The sequence below is a fragment of the Zootoca vivipara genome, chromosome 9 (genome assembly GCF_965207765.1).
Source record: "Zootoca vivipara chromosome 9, rZooViv2.hap1.1, whole genome shotgun sequence".
NCBI classification, from domain to species: Eukaryota; Metazoa; Chordata; class Lepidosauria; order Squamata; family Lacertidae; genus Zootoca; species Zootoca vivipara.
This window is the reverse complement of record NC_142592.1, coordinates 50,263,312-50,284,308: the sequence shown is the minus strand read 5'-3', so window position 1 is coordinate 50,284,308 and position 20,997 is coordinate 50,263,312. Positions and strand designations below refer to the sequence as shown.

Sequence of the window (20,997 nt, the reverse complement as noted above, 5' to 3'; positions counted from 1 at the left end):
ACCCCATCTATGCCCACTCGACCACTTCAATCTGCAGGACTGGCACTGCTAGACATGCAACGTAATATCTGTCCTGCATTTGTAAGAACTCGGGTATTGTTGTTTTTTAGTGTGGGAGCACCTAGACTTTGGAACTCCCTGCCTATTGATATCAGGAAAATACCTTCACTGAACTCTTTTAGGTACCTGCTAAAAATATTTTCGTTTAGACAAGCCTACCCAGATATTTAGAAAAGTTGATGTGTGTTTTAATCTGTTTTCAGTTTATTGTTGATTTTAATTTTTTGAATGTTTTAAATTAATGTTGATAGATCTTTTTATGGATAATTTTACTGTTTTCTTGTTTACTTTGATGGGTTGTGGTGGTGGGTTGTTGTTTTTAAACAATCAAGCCCAGTATAAATTTTATGAAACAAATGTATAAACACCTGCAACAAAAAATGGATAAATATCTACGACATAAAATATATACAGCAAAGCTAAGCCAGGACTCAGCTACATTAGTAAAAATAAAACATTATAAATGCATTCTAACACTATGACACCAGATGGCGCTGTAGAGCTGAAACAAGAATTTTCCATTGTGAGCTTTAAAACGTCTCCCCCACCCCCAGTATTTTCAAAGCGTTTTTTATAGCTGCCAAGGGAATCGAACCCTTTAGCAGAATGTCAATGTGTTTGTGACACACATCACAAGTGCTTTGGCTAAACTTCACATTCCAGGGTTCTTTGCACAGGAAACCCCCTAGGGCTGATCTGTAGCGTTAATGTGACCTAGGATTACAGAAGAGTTAAGTATTTCTCCAGAGTCCCAAACTCATTTTATCCAGAAGGTATAAAGTGGGTAATATAGCTAGACACAACAACAAAATAAAATGCAAAATATTTAAATGTACAAATGAAGACAGAATCCTTTAGGACATTGTGCCCAGCTTTAACCCCAGTGATCTCAAATCACACCTCAAGATCTCTACATCCATCAACCGGGCCCAAAGACTAGTTTATATGTTAAAAAATAGAAGCTTATGCAGCAGAGTGAAGGTCAGACAGCATAAAAATGGTTTGAGCAAGAAATAAATAAAACACACACAAACCAGAAAACGGAAATGGCTACTGTCAGCAAATACTGCAGATTATTCCATTTTGAGCTTCATTTCCCCAGCATCAGGGACATTTGTTTTCCGATGTTTCCAAAATTAGCTATTGTGAAGCTGACAACAGCTGTTTTCTGCTTCTCAAACAACCCTGCCCCCTCTTTCCCACTTCATATAAAGAGTCTTGTGCCATGGAATACTACCTGCAAAATATACAGCAATCATGGACCGGTTCAGATGAGCTCAGGGCACTCTTCGCCAGCCTGGTGCCCTCCAGATATTTGGGACTACCAATTCCATCCAAAACAGCCAGCATACCTGTGTAGTCTGAAACATCTGCTTGATGAAGACTGCCTTAGAGGCTGCATGTGGTTGGGAAGTGAGATTGCATCCCCCTTGTAACACACTGGGTGGACCTGCCCTGCCTGTGGTACATATGGATGCCACCTTCCCGAAAAAAAACGTTAATCTTCAGCTCAGGTCTATCCATGTGCTATTTCATGCGCAGGAGGCTTTAAAAGAGGACCCAGCAAATTCATGGAGGGCTATTAATGAATTTGCTTGCCACAGTGGCTAGGTCCTATGCCACCTTAAGGCTGTGTGATATATCACCCAAAACCGATTTGAAACCCATATTGCCATATCAGGTTCATAATTTTTGACCTGGCTATCTAGCGTGAATCATGGTGTGTGTGTGTGTGTGTGTGCACTATGCAGAAATCACAATGTGGGGAAAACCGTGAAGCCAGCCAATGCCTCTACATAGCTCCATCTTTATTTCAGACATCGTGATATATATCGGTTTATCGTGATGCTTAGCTGGCGATATATCATGATGCTGAAAACCAGATATCGCCCTGGTCTACTCATCATTCAGTGGTCCAAAAACACCCTTGAAAATTTCCAAGTGGTTATTGTAGACGACTTAATTAGATGCAAAGGAACCTGCCTTATATTGACTATGGTCCACCTCGCTTTGCCTGTGCTAGCAGACAGCATCTCTCCAGCATCTCTTCATCAGTCCTACCTGGAGATTCTAGGCATGAAACATAAGATCCTTTGCCGGAAAAGTGATCTTTTGCTGTATCCCTCAGCCATTCACCTAGAGCGTGCTAGTGAGTACTCTCTGGAAATCAGCTAAAGAATTTCAGGCCCAGCACCTTACCATTCCCTGATGCAGTGCCCGTTTTACACCGCCTGTGTCCACCACAGGGAACCAGATCTCAGCAATGACGCACTGCTGGGTGACGTCGATGTTGCACAAATTCAGGACGTGGTAGATGGCCTTCATTTTCTTCGCCTTGATCCCCCAGCTCCACAGGTTGACTGACGCCTCCGTCAGCAACCCCTGCCGATGGGACTCGGTTTGGGTGATCACCTGAGAACAAAGGACATACATACATGAAGAGCCCTAGCCTGGCCTGGCCTACCATTAAGTCACAGAATGAGGCCCAAAGCGACCTACTGTGTTTAGATCCTCAATCCTTGTGTTCACACCAGCAGCCATCTCCCGGCGTTCTCCAGCCGACTCGGGGCAAGGGTACACCGTGGCACGGAACCTGGGGGAGAACGAGTCAAAACAAACAAGCCAGTGACCACCATTGTACAACCGGGTTTGTCATGTTCTGAAAACAAGGCCTTCTGGCGGTTCGCTCACTGCGAGAAGTGAGGTTACAGGGAACCAGGCAGAGGGCCTTCTCGGTGGTGGCGCCCGCCCTGTGGAACGCCATCCCATCAGATGTCAAGGAAATAAACAACTATCTGACTTTTAGAAGTCATCTGAAGGCAGCCCTGTATCAGGAAATTTTTAATGTCTAATGTTTTACCATTTTTAATGTGCTGTAAGTTGCCCAGAGTGGCTGTGGAAGCCCAGCCAGATGGGCAGGGTATAGATAAAATTATTATTATGATAATAATGATAAGCCAACAGGGGCCACCATCAAGCTGCTTAGTAATCACAGCAATTCTTCCGTGGTGACTTTGGTGAAAAAAAGAGTGACTGACTCACTTGGCCGTGCTTGGAATGCTAGTGGCCCAACAGTAAGCATAAACCTTGGTGCACTCAGGGTCAGGGTTAGGCCACATTCACACCATTCCTTTAAAGCACCATGATAGCATGTTAAACCATCATAGCTTCCTCCAAAGTATTCTGGGAGCTGCAGTTTGTTAAGGGTCCCAAGAGCTGTTAGGAGATCCCTATTTTCCTCCCAGAGCTACAACTCCCACAGTTCCCTGGGAAGAGATTCTGATTGTTAAACCGCTCCTGTGAGAGGAATAGGGGTCTCCTAACAACTCTCAGCACGCTTAACAAGCTCTTGTGCTCCCAGAATACGTCGGGGAAAGTTAAGACTGATTAAAGTGGTATCATGTGAATGTGGCCTAAACCCAGACCCTCCAAGTGTCCCTATCTTCCAGGGACAGTCCCAGATTTACAGAAGCCATCTCAGTTTATGATTTGATATCGGAATGTCCCGTTTTTCCTTAGGATGTCCCTATTTTCACTGAAGAAATGTTGGAGGGTATGCAGTTATCCAACCCCTTAGCCAAGTAACTATACCACCTTTTAGAAGACATCTAAAGGCAGGCCTGCATAAGAAAGCTTTTTTAAAAAATGTTTAAGGTTTTATTACGTTTTTATATATGTTGGAAGCTGCCCAGAATGGTTGGGGCAACCCAGTCAGATGGGTGGAGTATAAGAATAAGAATAGGACGTCCTTATTTTCATCGGAGAGATGTTGGAGGGTATGTAAACCTTTGCCTTAGTGGGACAAGGGGCAGCATTTATGTCCCTCTCAGACAGTTGCTGCCTGCCCAGCACTTAATGGAACTAGGAAGTCAAACACGCCCTTGTCTGCAAAGGCTTCCCTTTCCTAGTCTAATGGAACCCTGGGAAACAGGCTTCTCTCTGTATGTTCATTCCATGCAGAACCTACAGCAAAGGTCCTTTCCATCCCAAACAACAAAGGCTTGGGTCACACAGGGTGGCATAGTTTTTGGTGGCAGCTCCACGTCCTCTGTAACACATTATTATGCTCGAAGTTCCTTCCTCCTCAAAACAGTATTATTTCAATGGTACAGCATGGCCAGGCGTTTTAAGCATGAATAGGCATGAACAAATCTGTCAATCTAATTTTCATTTAGTTTCACACACACACACTCCCCATCTGAAGTTTGGGTCACCTCATTTCCACACATCAATTTGTGGGTTTCTTTTTTTAAGTCCTGACAAAATTTCGCAAGAGTTTTGGGGCACATCTCTCCCACACAGTATATGCCATTTTGCCTAATATATAATTTTTTCGCAAGCAATTTCCCCCAAATCAAATGATTTTGCTATTTTCACTGACGCACACTTTCTCCTAACACACACACACCTTTTCGCACAATTCTTTTACTGGCTGGCGAACTGCGTGGCAAAATCTGGAAAAGCATAAATTTCAACGGAGAGCTACATTTCGATTCGTGTGCTGTTTCTAAAGTGCGTATCAGGCAGGCTCGCATTAAAATGCAAATCTAATCAAATTTCAGCCCCATCCCTTAATCACGAGTACACAGTAGCCATAACAAGCTCGCCTGAAGTACCACATCTTTTTCTCCAATAATGCACGGACTGGCTGGGCTGTCTATTGTTTGCCAAGCTACCATCTGATTACAAGGCAGCCCTTGCATATGCATGAACCAGAGTACAAGGCAAAGTCAATAATACTTTGCTCCCTGATTTTAGGCAGAAAGTGCTAGGGAAGAATAATTAATCTTTGCTCCAATTTCAACTCTGAAATGGGATCTCCAACAAAATATTCTAAAAAAGGAAAGAAAACCTCAAGCCCCCTAGCCCATTTTCATTATTATTTCTGTTTCATATGCTTCTGAGTTCTGAACCCATCTTTAAATTAGACTTTTAAATCGTGCCTGAAAGATTATTCCTCTTTACTGCAGCCCACAGATTTGGTACTTTTCCCACACGATCACAGTAACTTGGCTTTGATCTTCTAACAGCCCTTTTGCATACAGAATGTCACTTTTACCCTAATGGTACACACGATCTTAAGAAAACTCAAGGAGAATTCGCTGGGAAGCCCCTCTCGGGCGAAGAGATCTGCTGAAGCAGTCAGCGTCCAAGCACCTTCAAGTTAAAGAGAGGAGGATGCAGGTAACACCCACTATTTTTTATTCCACTTTATATTTTTTTGATAGATCTGCGTGTGGATTTGCCACACATGAAACTGGCAGAGCAATGACACTAATTAAAAACAACTTGCAGTAAAAAGAAGAGGTGGAAGCTCTTGCACTGCTGGAGTGTCTCTGATGCCTATTAGCTATTTGTATTTGCATCTTCACTGGTCCCATCACATCCTGGCAAATAGAAGGAGAAGAAATGGAGGCAGTGAGAGATTTTACTTTCTTGGGTTCCATGCTCACTGCAGGTGGGGACAGCAGTCACAAAATGAAACGACGCCTGCTTCTTGGGAGAAAAGCAATGGCAAACCTAGACAGCACCTTAAAAAGCAGAGGCATCACCTTGCTGACAAAGGTCCGTACAGTATAGTTAAAAGCTATGGTTTTCCCAGTACAGTAGTGATGTATGGAAGTGAGAGCTGGACCATAAAGAAGGCTGATCGCCGAAGAATTGATGCTTTTGAATTATGGTGCGGGAGGAGACTCTTGAGTCCCATGGACTGCAAGAAGATCAAACCTATCCATTCTGAAGGAAATCAGCCCCGAGTGCTCACTGGAAGGACAGATCCTGAAGCTGAGGCTCCAATACTTTAGTCACCTCATGAGAAGAGAAGACTCCCTGATGTTGGGAAACATTGAGGGCACAAGGAGGTGGTGACGACAGAGGACAAGATGGTTGGACAGTGTTCTCGAAGCTACAAACATGAGTTTGACCAAACTGCGGGAGGCAGTGGAAGACAGGAGTGCCTGGCGTGCTCTGGTCCATGGGGTCACAAAGAGTCGGACACGACTAAACAACAACAACAAATTTGCATCTTGTCAAAAATAATGTGCCAGAATCTCCAATAGACTACAGCAGCACACACACAGTTTGGGCATGATTCCGACCTACAGAATCATATAATTGTGCCGCTGGAAAGGTCATCAACTCCAAACCCCAGCAATGCAGGAATCACAGCTAAAGACTCCCTGACAGATGGCCACCCAGCCTCTGCTTAAAAACCTCCAATGAAGGATAGCCAACCACCTTCCGACCCAGTACTGCCGAACAGCTCGTAGCACCATCAAGTTCTTCCTGAAGTTGAGTCAGAAGTTATTGAAAATGACTGCTAGAAGTCGCCGGGGGGGGGGGGTAATTGAAATTGTAAAATGTAATTTGAATGTTTGAGTATGTTAAAATTTCTTCAATAAAAATGTATTTAAAAAAGGAAAAAGGAAAAAAGAAAATGACTGCTAGAGCTAGGAAGTAGGGTGGTGCCTGGAGGATTAGTTTCCTACTGCTCAGGGAATGATAAGATGGGCTTATTAAGGCTGAGGACACATCATACATTTAAAGTCCATTTAAAACATACACACAACACCCCAAAGAATCCTGGGAACTGTAGTTTGCTCGTCACAGAACTACAGTTCTCGGCATTCTTTGGGGGAAGAAATGTGTTTTAAAATGCAGGGTGTGCGCAGGGCCTTAGTCTTGGCCAGCCCTACCATTAGACAAATGAGGTAGGTGACCTTGTGATGAGGGGTAAAGGAAGCAGGTACAGTTTTGCAAAGCGGACTGGTTGCCTCATGCTCAGGTTTGACAGGTGGACCTGTTTAGTCACGACCAGCCCTATCATTAGGCAGAGTGAGGCAGGGAGGTGTTGGAAGGAAAAGCTGTATGTGCTACACAGCCTGCAATGCACCTCAAGTAGCAGGAAATGTCACTCCGCACAGGATTCTTATTTCTGTCCCAAACTCTTGTTTATCACAATAGAAAAAACACCTCCGTTACAGCCAGCACTGCTTTCTCAACAGCACATTTCCCCTTACCCTTCACAAATCTTCTTGATTTTCTGTCTGAGTTGCTCCCCTTGATAGAAGATAATGAACACGTTCTTTTTCATCTCTTCTTTCTGGAGAAAATAAATGCAACCCAAGTGGAATTTTAAAATAGTCGCAGCCGACGAAATACTACGTGTGCAATTTAATGGGGCTGCGCGTACCAAACACAACAGCAGAAGCGACAAAAGTTATTATTATAATTATTTTTTTAAACCGTCTCCACCTACAGTGATAGGATCCTCCAGGGGTGTGTCCATTTCGCTGAACTTCAGATAGATGTTTCCACGGCAGGCTCTCCACAGCAGACGCTCAAAAGGCACCATTCTTTCCCTTTTGATCACGCCAGCTATGAATCTGCGTGTCACACAAACAGAATGGATATGTCATGAGCCAACCCTCTCCGCACTAGGTGCTACAGATATTTGTGTTTTGTACTCGTGAAGTTATTGCCTGTGTTGCCGAGTAGTTGGCTGATGCATGAATGAGACCTCCGATTATGTAAGTAAAGTATTTAAAGTTACTGAAGTGTGTGGTCTATTCACGGAAAAAGGGGTAGAGATGGAGGTGCAATGCAGGGGCATGTTGTAAGTGTCAAAAATGGGGTATTTAAAGGTCTAATAACCTATATTTCCCATGCTTCACAAACCCTGCATAAACTTGTGTTTTTAAACGCTGCTGGGGGCTCTTTCAGCTAGAGAATGAGTCAAGAAGCCCCATGCTTCTTAAATCCAGGCAGCCAGCTATCACTTTGGTAGTTTCCCACACAACATGGGACTTCAGGATTAAATATACTTCCCCAATTTATTCCCAACATATAACAGACAGGGTAGGTTTGCAATTTAGCAACAAAGCTCCACCTGTGCTACTAATCTAGGGCTAGGAGTATCAGAGAAAAATCCTCCTCAAGGTGCTAGCCATTCAACTAGATCAGGTTGCTCAGTTAAAATATTCTAGACTCTTTAACTGATGAAGTGTCCAGAGTTGTGTTAAACTAAAACTAAAGTCTATTTCTACAGAATAAACGTGCCTTTCCCAGCCTGTATTCCCTCAAACTGTGGACTCAGCTACATTAGTAAAAAAACAGTGATTTGAATGTGTTATAAACATACAACACCAGGTGGCGCCGGAGAGCACAAAACCTTTCTATAGCGTTTTTAAATAGGGTTTTCCCCCCTTTGGTATAACAATTTAATTTCTGACTTATTTATAACGTTCCCCCCCCCCCCTGTGTGTAGATCTACCATGTGTCTTTCCTCTGTGTCACTGACTTTCTCCTCCTGACTGATTTCCTGATTCTCTCACTTAGTTCCACATATTGAGCTTTCTGCGAGAACATAAATCACTAACCCCAGTTTAGCAGCAACGGCTGCAGGTGTGCTTCTTAACTCCAACAGCCCGGAGGTGTCTTCATTGAAGAAATCATCAGGCAAATTAGTTTCCGTCTGAAATCAGGAATTAAATTTATCCTACAGGTCTAATTGGAAAGTCCACGGAACAGAAAGATGTATGTATATATCATTATTTAAAATATTTATGAATCTCATCACTTCAACATGAGATTCCAGGGTAGTGTGAACAAAACTATTCAGACGTCGCATGAACACAATGTTTAAAAGCAAAAACCAACCACAAACAATCTTTTGGTTTTTAAAATCTAAAGTTTTTTTTTTATAGAAAGGCTAAAAACATTAGGCTAAGGTGGGCAGAAAGGCAGTACCAATTAAAATTTCATTTAAAATGTGTCTGAACCTGGCACCAAAATGGCGACTATCAGGGTAGAGGTAGGAACCTGTGGCCCTCCAGATATTGCTGAACTCCAACTCCCATCAGTCCCTGCTAGCAAAGCCAATGGCAAGGGATGATGGGAGCTGGAGTTGAGCGTCATATAATTAAGCAGACATTTGTTCTTTCCTGGGAACCGTCATTCTGTGAGATATCAGCCAGGCTGGGGATCTCTAAATATATAAGCCTCTGTACCCTCATCAAACTATAGCGCATAGGACGCATGTGGCGCTGTGGGTTAAACCACAGATCCTAGGGCTTGCTGATGAGAAGGTCGCCGGTTCGAATCCCCACAACGGGGTGAGCTCCCATTGCCCGGTCCCAGCTCCTGCCAACCTAGCAGTTCGAAAGCACGTCAGAGTGCAAGTAGATAAATAGGTGCTCCTACAGCGGGAAGGTAAAAGGCGTTTCCGTGTGCTGCTCTGGTTCGCCAGAAGTGGCTTTGTCATGCTGGCCACATGACCTGGAAGCTGTACGCCGGCTCCCTCGGCCAATAATGTGAGATGAGCATCGCAACCCCAGAGTCGGTCACGACTGAACCTAATGGTCAGGGGTCCCTTTACCTTTATCCTCAGCAAACTACAGCGCATAGGCATTTTTTAAAGGGCAATTAAAACTAGACTTGGGAGTTTGAGAGATTATAGAGGTTATGCTGCCGTATGTGACGTATTTTCTCAAGAACTGCCAGTCCCAGGATTCCTTAGTTATTGCAGGCAATTTCTGAGCCCAAGCAAGAGGGCGCCAGCTGAGCATGGCAGCTGACTGACTAGAGGAGGGTGAGCAGCAGAATAATCAGGACCATTGAAATGGAGAGATAGGACTCTTTCATTGCAAGTTCGTGTTGTGGCCCAGAAAATTCTGTTTGGGCACTTATCACATCTACTATATTTAGCCATCTGAGGGCCACATTCCTGCCTGAGCAGCCTTCCGGGGGCCAAATGCCAATGGCGGGCAGAGACATAGGCAAAAATGGAGGGGGTTAATGGATTTAAGTGTGGCATACACCTAACTCTCTCTATCCTCAACTCAAGCAAGCAAGAAACATTTTCAGAGTTCAAGGATGCATCCCAGCCAGGCAGAAACATTCAAGGTGGGCATGACTAGGAAGGGTGTGTGGCTAGGGAGAGTTCTGAGGGCCACAGAGAGAGGCTTGGTGGGCCACATTCTGCCCACAGCCCCAAGGTTTCCCACAGGGCTTCAAACAAATAATTAAGAGATTGCTTCCAACCAGTAGAATGTTCCGAGAAGCCAACAGTGTATTCGAAAATCACCTCACCTCAAAGAAGTCCTGAGTTTTCTTCAGGAGATGTTTCAGTTCAGTCAGTTCCAGAAAGTTCTGCCTCAGTGCCTGCAGATTCTGGTTAGCCTCCTCCAGCTCAGCCTCCAGTTTTTCCAAAACTCCCTGTTTATACCCAGAGCAAAACAAAAGGCATGCCCAATTATTCCTTCATGCACCTCACTGCTGACAAAACAGATCACTATAAAGATGGATAAACACGGTAAACATTTCAAAATACGTCTCAGCCTGTTAGGCAATCTTGCTGTGAATATTAAAAAAATTTAGTGCTGTTCCCGAGAATGAATTATTCATGGATTACTCAAGATATGTGTAGACACTAAAACAAGTAACAGGAAACACAACAAATCTTCCTTTCACCAACATTAGCTAAAATGATGAATGGTGACGGTGAATCTCTAGCAGATCTAGCAGCTCAGGCTGTTTTAGGGTCCAGAGTTCTCCTCATTTTCTTAACTCATTCAGGCTGCAATCCTGAAATCAGAATGGGGAAACTAGGGTTCTCCAGCTAATGTTGGACTCCAACTCCCATCAGCCCCAGCCAGCATGGCCAATGGTCAGGGACGATGGGAGGTGCAGTCTAATACAGTGTTTCTCAACCAGTGTGCCTCCAGATGTTTTGGGACTACAACTCCCATCATCCCTAGCTAGCAAGACCAGTGGTCAGGAATGATGGGAGTTGTAGTCCCAAAACATCTGGAGGCACACTGGTTGAGAAACACTGGTCTAATAACATATGGAAGGCACCGCGTTGGCTACTTCCAGCGTAGAGAAAATACATAGGTCCATTTTCACTTCTCATTCTACGAGATATCAATAGAGATTGTACCAGAGACACAGGAGAGATAAGAGAGAGCACTTTACAGTTTGATGAGCCAATATTGTTCATTTGTTCTCATGATGGAAAGCAACTGGGAATGCCTTTATTAGGAAGACCAACAAAAATGTCACAAAGAACTGAGCAAGCAGGGAGTTGTTGTTGTTTAGTCGTTTAGTCGTGTCCGACTCTTCGTGACCCCATGGACCATAGCACGCCAAGCAGGGAGTAGGAGTCCAAAATTATCTGGAGAACCCTAGTTTCCCCATTCTGATTTTAGGATTATGGCCTGAATGAGTGAAGAAAATTAGGAGAACCCTGGACCCTAAAACAGCCTTAGCTGCAAGATCTGCTAGGAAATTTGCAGTCACCATTCATCGTTTTAGCTAATGTAGTTCATGTTTATTTGTGCCCTACTCTGGATTTCTCCCTGCCCCCCTCAGACGGACAAATACAACTCCTTGCAGTGTATTTCTATTAAGAAGTATATGGTTCTCCTAATATATAAAAGGTAAAGGGTAAAGGGACCCCTGACCATTAGGTCCAGTCGTGACCGACTCTGGGGTTGCGGCGCTCATCTTGCATTATTGGTCAAGGGAGCCGGCGTACAGCTTCCAGGTCACGTTGCCAGCATGACTAAGCCGCTTCTGGCGAACCAGAGCAGCGCACGGAAACGCTGTAGCGGTACCTATTTATCTACTTGCACTTTGATGTGCTTTTGAACTGCTAGGTTGGCAGGAGCTGGGACCGAGCAACGGGAGCTCACCCCGTCGCGGGGATTCGAACCGCCGACCTTCTGATCGGCAAGTCCTAGTCTCTGTGGTTGAACCCACAGCGCCACCCGCATCCCTCTCCTAATATATACAGTGCGTCAACTGCCAATGCTACATACAACACTTCCCCAGAACATGACTAGCACATGCATGTACCTGTCCCAAACTCCTTACCTCTAAGTCAATCATTTCTCGAGGTAGCGGTGTCTCTGGGTATTTTTCAGGCTTGTAAGGCACTATATCATCCCCCATCTCACTCCCCAGAAAGCCTGTGAGCAAACCAGAAAGAAATATGCCATCTAATTTTCACCTGCATGTAAAACGGTGCTATGCTAAGTGTTTACAGTTGCCAACATGGCACCCACAGGTGCGCATGTACCCCTGGAGGTCTTCCTTGGCTCCCACAAGGTCCCTCCCCACCCCTCTGAAATGAAGCTCGAAAGAAGCATTCAGTTGTGGTGTGTGTTTGTTTGGGGTCTGCGTGGGATGTCTACAACAGCTTCTCCCATTTGCAAATGGGCCCAAAATAGGCTCAAAAAGGTTGGTGGCTCTCTGCTGTAGGCCATGTCAAGGGAAGAGATAGCCCAGTGGTGACTAATGGCCTATTTAGTATACAGTGTTACAAAACAAATCCATTATTAAAGGGGTTTGAAACCACACCTACCTGCAGGAACAGTATCCTGAAAATGCCCAGATACTGTACCAGGAATTGAACCTAGCCTAATACAGTGGTACCTCTACTTAGAAATAACTCTACTTACGAATGTTTCTACTTACGAATGGAGCTCCGTCCGCCATCTTGGATGCGGTTTAGATAGGATTTTATCTACTTACGAATTTTTAGATAGGGTTGCTTCGACTTACGAATTTTTTCTCCCAATGCATTCCTATGGGATTCGACTTACACATTTTTTTCGACTTACGAATGTGCGTTCGGAACGCATTAAATTCGTAAGTAGAGGTACCACTGTAATGTCTTCCGTTTACACTCTATTTCTGGGGATTTTTTTTTTAACATGCTAAAAAAAACCTCTCAGAAAAAGAGCCAGCATCTTTTACTGCTGCATCCCCGAGTTACTGTTCTTTTTATAAAGCAGAAACCTGTTCCACGGCTCATTTTAGTGAAGAACAGCACAAGAAGAAAGTTACAAGTCTACTTACGAATGATCCTTTCCAAGGATTCGCATCTTCTGACTTCATTCACAAATTTTCTCTGGAAGCTGTTCACGTTTGCATTCAACTAAATAAATATTAATAATAAAAATTAATAAGAACTGCAAAAGTAAAAACAAAAACAAAACTCCCTGATACCAAGATGAGGGATGCACTGAATAATGACAAACTTAGTTGGTCTGTAAGGTGCTACTGATGGCAAGGTGCTATTTTGTTTTGACTGCAATACAGATAAGTTATGGTTACAGGTAGGTAGCCGTGTTGGTCTGGGTCGAAGTAAAATAAAAAAATTCCTTCAGTAGCACCTTAAAGACCAACTAAGTTTTTATTTTGGTATGAGCTTTCGTGTGCATGCACACGAAAGCTCATATCAAAATAAAAACTTAGTTGGTCTTTAAGGTGCTACTGAAGGAATTTTTTTATTTTACAGATAAGTTAGTTTCAATTAGGAATAATGAACTGTTGTGAGACTGATGGAAGCCCAAAGAACGAAAGAACAAAAAACACAAAATACTGAAATATTTAAGAAATGTTAGTTTATTAGGAAAATGGATGACACGGAAGAGGTAATTGTTTAAAACATTTATGTTTGATCTGTAAAGTGTTAGTTTAATAATGAATGACTTAATGTCACTGTATTTATGATTTTCTTTTTTCTTTATTAAGATTTAACTGTATGATTATATACATATATATATGATAAATATATATTTATGTTTCTCTTTTTTCTTTTCTTTTTCTCTTTTCTTTTTTGTTACCTTTCTTAAAAAAAATTCTTTTTCAAGTTTGCGAGTTTTGATTTGTACGTATTTGCAATAAAAATATATATATTAATCCAACAATGATTGGCTGTCCCTGGGCCAATCTTATAGACAAATCTTAACTTTCTAGAAATCTTTCCATCTGTATATGCATAGACAGTGCAACCTTCAAAGTATAAAATCCCGCAAGCAGTTGTTTACAGCGCCTCACCGCTATAATAATAACAATAATAATAATAATAATAATAATAATAATAATAATAATAATAATTTATTTATACCCCGCCCATGGGCGGCTTCCAACAGAAAAATAAAATACAGTAATCTATTAAACATTAATAGACAGGGCTGCCTTCAGATGTCTTCTAAAAGTCTGGTAGTTGTTCTCTTTGGCATCTGATGGGAGGGCGTTCCACAGGGCGGGCGCCACTACCGAGAAGGCCCTCTGCCTAGTTCCCTGTAACTTAGCTTCTCGCAATGAGGGAACCGCCAGAAGGCCCTCGGTGCTGGACCCCCCGGGCAGAACGATGGGGGTGGAGACGCTCCTTCAGGTATACTGGACCGAGGCTGTTTAGGGCTTTAAAGGTCAGCACCAACACTTTGAATTGTGCTCGGAAACGTACTGGGAGCCAATGTAGATCTTTCAAGACCGGTGTTATGTGGTCTCGGCGGCCGCTCCCAGTCACCAGTCTAGCTGCCGCATTCTGGATTAGTTGTAGTTTCCGAGTCACCTTCAAGGGTAGCCCCACGTAGAGCGCATTGCAGTAGTCCAAGTGGGAGATAGCCAGAGCATGCACCACTCTGGCGAGACAGTCTGCAGGCAGGTAGCGTCTCAGCCTGCTAGGGATCATGGGAGTTGTAGGCCAAAACATCTGGAGGGCCAAAGTTTTGGGAATGCCTGTTCTAATCCTTGCTGCTGGTTCTTTGGGGTGCAACCAACACCACTTCCCCACCCAGCAGGTTCCCATGTCTACTCACATCTCTGAACTGAACCAGGCCCAGCTCTCCAAGCTCTGCCACGCAGCAATAGGCAGACTCCACCTGTAGAAAAAGCTGCGACAGGCACATCTCTTCGCTCCTGAAGACCGACGCCATCTTGCATGCTCTTCTTCTGTGGGGGATATTGAGAGAAATGCTGGAATCGATAGCTCTGTATAAGGACTGCAAGCTCCCTCCACGAGGGCTGGTAGCACTGACCAAGGAAGATGTTTTGCTACGGTAGTATCGACAACGGGGTTGCATCCAAGGTTAGTCCTACTCAGAATCGACCCACTGAAATTAATGGATGTGATTAAATGTATAATGAATTCATATATATACTTATATTCTCTCTCTCTCTCTCTCAAGCACATACTAAAATTAAATTATTTAGAATTTCAGTATGCAAGATCCATTTCCCCATATAAAGCAGAGCAGGTGTGTGAAGATGTGGCCTCAGTCAGCATGGCAAAGGTCAGGGATGTTGAAAGTCATAGCCCAAAAACAACAACAGATTCTGTCTCTGAGGTAGACAGCAATGCTTTTCCAACCAAAGAAAGGAGCCCTAATTCAGTATACACCAGAACAGGTGCTAGTTTTTTTTAAAAAAATTAAGACTAAGGTTTAAGTCATATGACTGGTAGATTAATCAAGTAAGGCTTTAGCTAATTAATAAGTAAAGGCATCTTTTAAAAAGACTGAGGGTTAAGCACATATATTTAAAAATTCCATTTTGATTCTGGTGTCTTACTACAATAAGGCATAATTTTGGGGAAAGAATATCAGAGACAGCCCTTCCTTAAATTAAAGTGAATGTCACCCACATCTAGGAAAATATTTCAGGTTTCTTCCTAGGCCTAACATGCGATTCTTTAAGAACCAATGTTCAGAAATAGCTTAGGATAGCACTGGAGAGTATATTTCAGAATCTGAATGAATCACTAGTACGGTATTCACTATTGATTAGATTCTCTTGGCAGCCAGTGGCCTGCGATCCCCCCCCAAGGCTGTTATTAAAATTGCTTGCCACCCCTCAGGCTGCAAACTTCCCAGCTGGGGGGATGGGGAGGTGTCAAAAGAAGAGAACAAACCCTGAGGGAAAGCAGGTATAAAAAGAGGGCCTGCTCTGTAGCAACTTCCTCCATCCCACCCAAAAGCTTTCCTTTCCTTTCTGTCCCATTCCTACTTCTGCAAGGAAGAGGAACAAGAGGGTTCTGGGAGAAATTTGGCAGAAGAACTGGGATGTCGCAGCATCCCCTTCAGGGAAGGAGGCAGACATGCAGCAATTGAGGAGCTTCCGTGACTCTTTACCTTGGAAAACAGAGCAGGAGAAGGCCATTCAGCTCTTTTCCATCCATGCTGCCTGTAATCTGCCCTAACCACCATTTAATGGTCAGATTTTCATTCATGCAGCTGTTCAAGAATCAGAAGCTCACAAGTTTCACCTGAAGCAAAACACTGCAGGGTGGAATGCCTAGTTCTTTCACCTGAAGATTTCTGTGTGCTTTTTGCAAACTTTGGAGCCTGTGGGAAACTTCCTCTTGGCCCCACATTGACTACAATGCTGTTTTGGCACGCATCAGCTGAGTTCGCGATTAAGTGTTCACCCCCAGCCCAGAGTAGGGATCCTAGATGTGTGCCACTGGATCTTCCATTAGGTAGTCCTGCTCATTGAATTAATCTACATAAATGTGGAGAGGAACTATAGCTCAATGGTACAACACACCACTGGCATCCTGAAACTCTCAGGTTCAGTTCATAGCATCCCTAGTTAAAAGGGATCAGGTAGCAGGTGGGGGGGGGCAGGCTGTGCCTGAGACCATGGAGAGATGCTACCAACCCAAGTAGGCAAAACAAAACTAGATGGCCCTTGCCTACATTTTTCCTGTGCCTACGTGCATGCAACTGTCCCTGCACAGGACTCTCTGCACGGGGTCAGGAACCTTGAAAAAGCAGAGTTTCGGATTGTGCTGTTCCAGACCCTTCCACCCAGTCACTAACCAGATCAGGAACTGTTTAATTTCAGCAAGGTTGTGGCATTGTGCACCACCTGACCATGGCACAGAATGGGCATGCAAAGGACAATAATCGGGTGCTTTAAAAGAAGGGAAGGGGCTTGCTTAGGCTCCTTATCCATGGTTTTATCAGGTTCCAAATAAGTTAAATAAATTGTTGTTGTTTCCGTTATTACTATTATTAATTGGTCTTGCTCTTACCAAATTTATTACCTGCCCTTCTCCCCAAAGTCCCAGGGCGAGTTCCAACATTTAAACACACAATATTGACAACCCAAAATAACAGAAATAAGGTGAGCACCCTAAATGCTCAATATAGAATCTTGAATGGGCGTTTAAAGACTATTCCGAAATTTTAAGGGTCGCACCCCATCCCTTCTCTCCTCCACTACTACAAAACAAATCAACAAAACTGAGAAAGAGGCAATAGGAGGGCAGAGAGTTGTGGAGAGACAAGGGCACCCATGGACTTTCTTCACTCTTTGAAGCAGAGCATTCTAGGGATGAAGGCCAGATTCCTTCATGGGTTTCCATCAACCTAACACACACCCCATTTTCAGTATCTTAAGCCCATCCTGGCACCTCAGCTTCAAACTTAATATGTATTTAGAAAAAAACAACATTTAGAGAGGCTTTTGCTTTATAAAGCAGGATCAGAAAATTAAGAAACTTTAAAACTGAAATTTACCAGACATTCATCCTTAATGGTTAAGGGCACAATCCACAGCCAGGATACACAAGTAAAATCCCAAAGAAGCTGCTCTATACTGGGTCATAATATGTGCCCCTCTCTGCCAGTACTGTCTAATCCAGGGGTCAGCAAACTTTTTCAGCAGGGGGCCAGTCCACTGTCCCTCAGACCTTGTGGGGGGCCGGACTATATTTTGAAAAAAAAAAAAAGAACTAATTCCTATGCCCCACAAATAACCCAGGGATGCATTTTAAATAAAAGGACACATTCTACTCATGTAAAAACACCAGGATGCATTTTAAATTAAAAAAAAAAAACATTCTACTCATGAAAAACATGTTGATTCCGGACCGTCCGCGGGCCGGATTTAGAAGGCAATTGGGCCGCATCCGGCCCCCGGCCTTAGTTAGGGGACCCCTGGTCTAATCTGACTCAGCTGTTCTCTATAGTCTCAGGAATACCTTTTTTTTTAACCATCACTTGATATCTGCTCCTTTTAATGGATGATACCACGAACCTGAATCTGGGCTTTCTGGATGCAAAGCATGCCCTCTGCCACCAAGCTATGATTCTTCCCTGCATGAAGTGGATATATTCGACACTAAATGTAATTCTCCTGAGATTTTGACCTTACTGCACATATCCAAATCACCCTCAAGGATACTAAGATACTAAGAGCACAAACGAGCTGTGGACTGTAGCCTCTGAAGTCCATGGGCTTTTCTTCCACACATGCACAGTTCAAGTATAAATATTGCTAAACTGATCCCATATCGCTCCTCACCACGGGATTAAAATGCAATTCATATCCCTCATCTACATCATCTTATGAAAAGCAATAATCATTCACATTCATTTCTGCTAGCCTCTTGTTCGCTTCTTCGTACCGAGGTTATAATTTGATCAAGCACACCAGCAATTAAAGAGCCTTGGAATCCTGTGCTGTTGGATGTTAATTGCTGGTTTCAAAATACATCTTTAGCTATTTAATCAAAGCCTCCATTATTCAGTGGGGGAGAGGGGAGAGGCCATTTGCTTCTGAATGGGAGAAGAAGAAAAACATTTAGGATCCGTATGTTGAAGTGATTTTCCCCCTTTAGGAAAATTCAATAGGCACTGCAAATGCAGAGAAGTGGCTATATGCCCCTCTGAGAATTGCCGATAGTTATCCATGCCAAGATCTCACCTCAGTCACCTGGTCTTCAGTTTCCTTTCTCTGCGTAGCCTGAATGAATGCTGAAACTCTTTCCAGCTTGACAGAGCTCCAACTGAAACACTGGGGTGAGCTGCAGTTCTAGGCATGTGTCCTTAGGACAGCTAAACTGGTCCTGGCTAGACCAGAGACCAGAGTGGAAATATCAGGAGCCATGCTGCTCCATCTAAACCTCTGGTGTCAGATCTGTGAGATAAGAACTAGCAGTGTTGTGTCAGCACAGTGTGTGTGTTGCCATTACAAACACAACCATTCCCTCTCAACGTGTGTGTTGGGGTGGTGGTGGTTATACTGTTCTATAAGCAGATGCAGAGAACGGAAGACAAATACCTCTGCTTCTTCAGTCTCTCTGCAGTTCTCACCTCACAGAAGTCCTTCTCCGTCTCGGGTCCCTAGCTGTTGCCGGACTACAACTCCCATCATCCTTAGCCAGCATGGCCAGTGGTCAGGGGTGATGGGAGTTGTACTTCCAAAACACCTGCAGACCCAATGTTGGGAAAGGTTGCTGCAGAATGAAAACAGGAATTGGAGAAGGAGAAGGCATCACCCTGGACAGTCCCCCCTAGAAGTTTGGAATAGAGAGGTCAGGTCTCCTTTCCTTCTTAGGAGAAGACACTGGGGGAAGTGATTGTTGCCAAATATGCTAGCTCAGTCCCCAGATGTTGTTGGACCACAGCTCCCATCATCCACAGCCAGTTTAGGAATGATGGGGAATGTCGTTCCCTCTGGGGACCCAGGGCTCAAGAACGAATGAAAGACCTCCATCAAACTGCTGGTGGCCCTCCAGATATTGTCAGATTCCAGCTCTTATCAGTGCCTGCCAGCATAGCCAATGGTCAGGGATAATGGGAGTTGTAGTCTTACAACATGGGTGTGTGTGTGTGTGCAAGTGCCCATCCCTGAAGCCCTGGGGAGCTAATTCCAGTTATTGTAGACAGTACCAAACCAGATGAACCATTGGTCTCACTCAGTATAAGGCAGCTTCCCAGACCTCCTTCCTGAAAGCATCCCCAATCACAGTTCTCTACCAGGGCCACCCCAAGACATTTTGCTACCTGAGGCAAGGGACAAGATGGTGCCTCCCCTTCATTTCATATCTAAAAAGCCATGTTCCCTGCACTTCCCACCTCTGTCTCTTGGTAAGCGGTATTGACCCATGGTGTTGGGAAGCTGGGAGAGCAATGGAGTCCTACCTCTGCTGCCCCACAGGCTGCAACTGCTGGGAACCGTAATTTGTCATGCATGCGGACGCCACGAGCCCAGTTCCCAATTTAGTGAACGCCAGAGACCAGGGGTCAGCAACCTTTTTCAGCCGTGGGCCGGTCCACCATCCCTCAGACCTGGGGGGGGGGCAGACTATATTTGGGGGTGTGTGAACAAATTCCTATGCCCCACAAATAACCCAGAGATGCGTTTTAAATAAAAGGACACATTCTACTCATGTCAAAACACGGTGATTCCCGGACCATCCACGGGCTAGATTGAGAAGGTGATTGGGCCTTAGGTTTCCCCACCCCTGCCAGAGACTGTAAAATTGGTAGGCATGTGGATGTGACCTTGTTTGTTCAGTGATACAATGGGCCATTCTTCTTATTTTTATTCTTAAAAAATAGCACATTGGGGGGGGGGAGCAAAACCTTTTCCCTCTCTTCTGCCCTCCTTTGCCGAAGTCTGATGCTTTCAGCCATTTTCTCCTGGCTGTTCACTTCTCATATCAGAGGGGAAACAGATTAATGCTGTGGAATGTGGCAAGTTAAAGGGAGCTGTGCTCCTCTCCTTCCTCAACCCAAAATGTCAACAGCTCACACCCATTTTATAGCCAAATAACATATGCAGCGCTTCTAGTTCAACGCCAGGCCTTGTGACAGCGGGAGAGTGTCCTGAAGAGAAGGCTTTTTAAAATCTCTTTGGTACGGCTGTTGTTGCCCCAACAAGGTGTGATGTGCTTGTACACAGAGCTCCATCCCAATTTGTTTCGGCTACATCCCTTTAAACTAGGTTAAGGGCAAAAACGTGGTTGGTATGCCTGAGGTTGCCTGAAATAATAATAAGAAAAGTCACCCAAGAGTGAGGCAGTCAGCACTCATCCTGCGAACAGTGGAAGAAGTTGCCTTATATTGAGTCAGACCACTTATCCATCTAGCTCTGCCCTGTCATTGCACTCCCTGGCAAAGGCTGTCCAGGATTTCCAGCAAGAGTCTTACCCTTGGAGGTGCTGGAGGTTGAGCCTGGGACCAGCTGCATGCAACGTGTGTGATCAGCACTGTGCTGCAACCCATCTCTTATTCCAGGCAGCGCTTTACAATGGCTGCTAGGAAAGAGAAAGGGGAGCAGGTTCCAAAAGAGGCTACAGGCTGCAGTCTGTCCCCTGTGCTCTTGTGCAGTAAAGGTAAAGGGACCCCTGGC

At 44.2% G+C, this 20,997-nt stretch overlaps 1 protein-coding gene across 2 annotated transcripts in view; it reads right to left on the bottom strand.

Annotated features, from left to right (window-relative positions):
• ATP6V0A4 (ATPase H+ transporting V0 subunit a4) overlaps positions 1–18,633 on the bottom strand; it is a 35,260-nt gene extending 16,627 nt beyond the window's left edge. The window contains exons 1-10 of one of the 2 annotated variants that reach the window (XM_035127314.3): positions 18,565–18,633; positions 14,673–14,805; positions 12,922–13,000; positions 11,935–12,029; positions 10,150–10,275; positions 8,439–8,533; positions 7,319–7,445; positions 7,080–7,162; positions 2,560–2,653; positions 2,260–2,472 (exon numbers count right to left, since the gene is read on the bottom strand). In XM_035127314.3, the coding sequence (XP_034983205.1) occupies positions 2,260–2,472; positions 2,560–2,653; positions 7,080–7,162; positions 7,319–7,445; positions 8,439–8,533; positions 10,150–10,275; positions 11,935–12,029; positions 12,922–13,000; positions 14,673–14,789 (1,029 nt within the window). In that variant the 5' untranslated portion in view covers positions 14,790–14,805; positions 18,565–18,633. Of the gene's footprint in view, positions 1–2,259; positions 2,473–2,559; positions 2,654–7,079; positions 7,163–7,318; positions 7,446–8,438; positions 8,534–10,149; positions 10,276–11,934; positions 12,030–12,921; positions 13,001–14,672; positions 14,967–18,564 lie in introns of both variants that reach the window. The other variant, XM_088652224.1, reaches the window with a different exon arrangement.
• Positions 18,634–20,997: the final 2,364 nt, after the last annotated feature.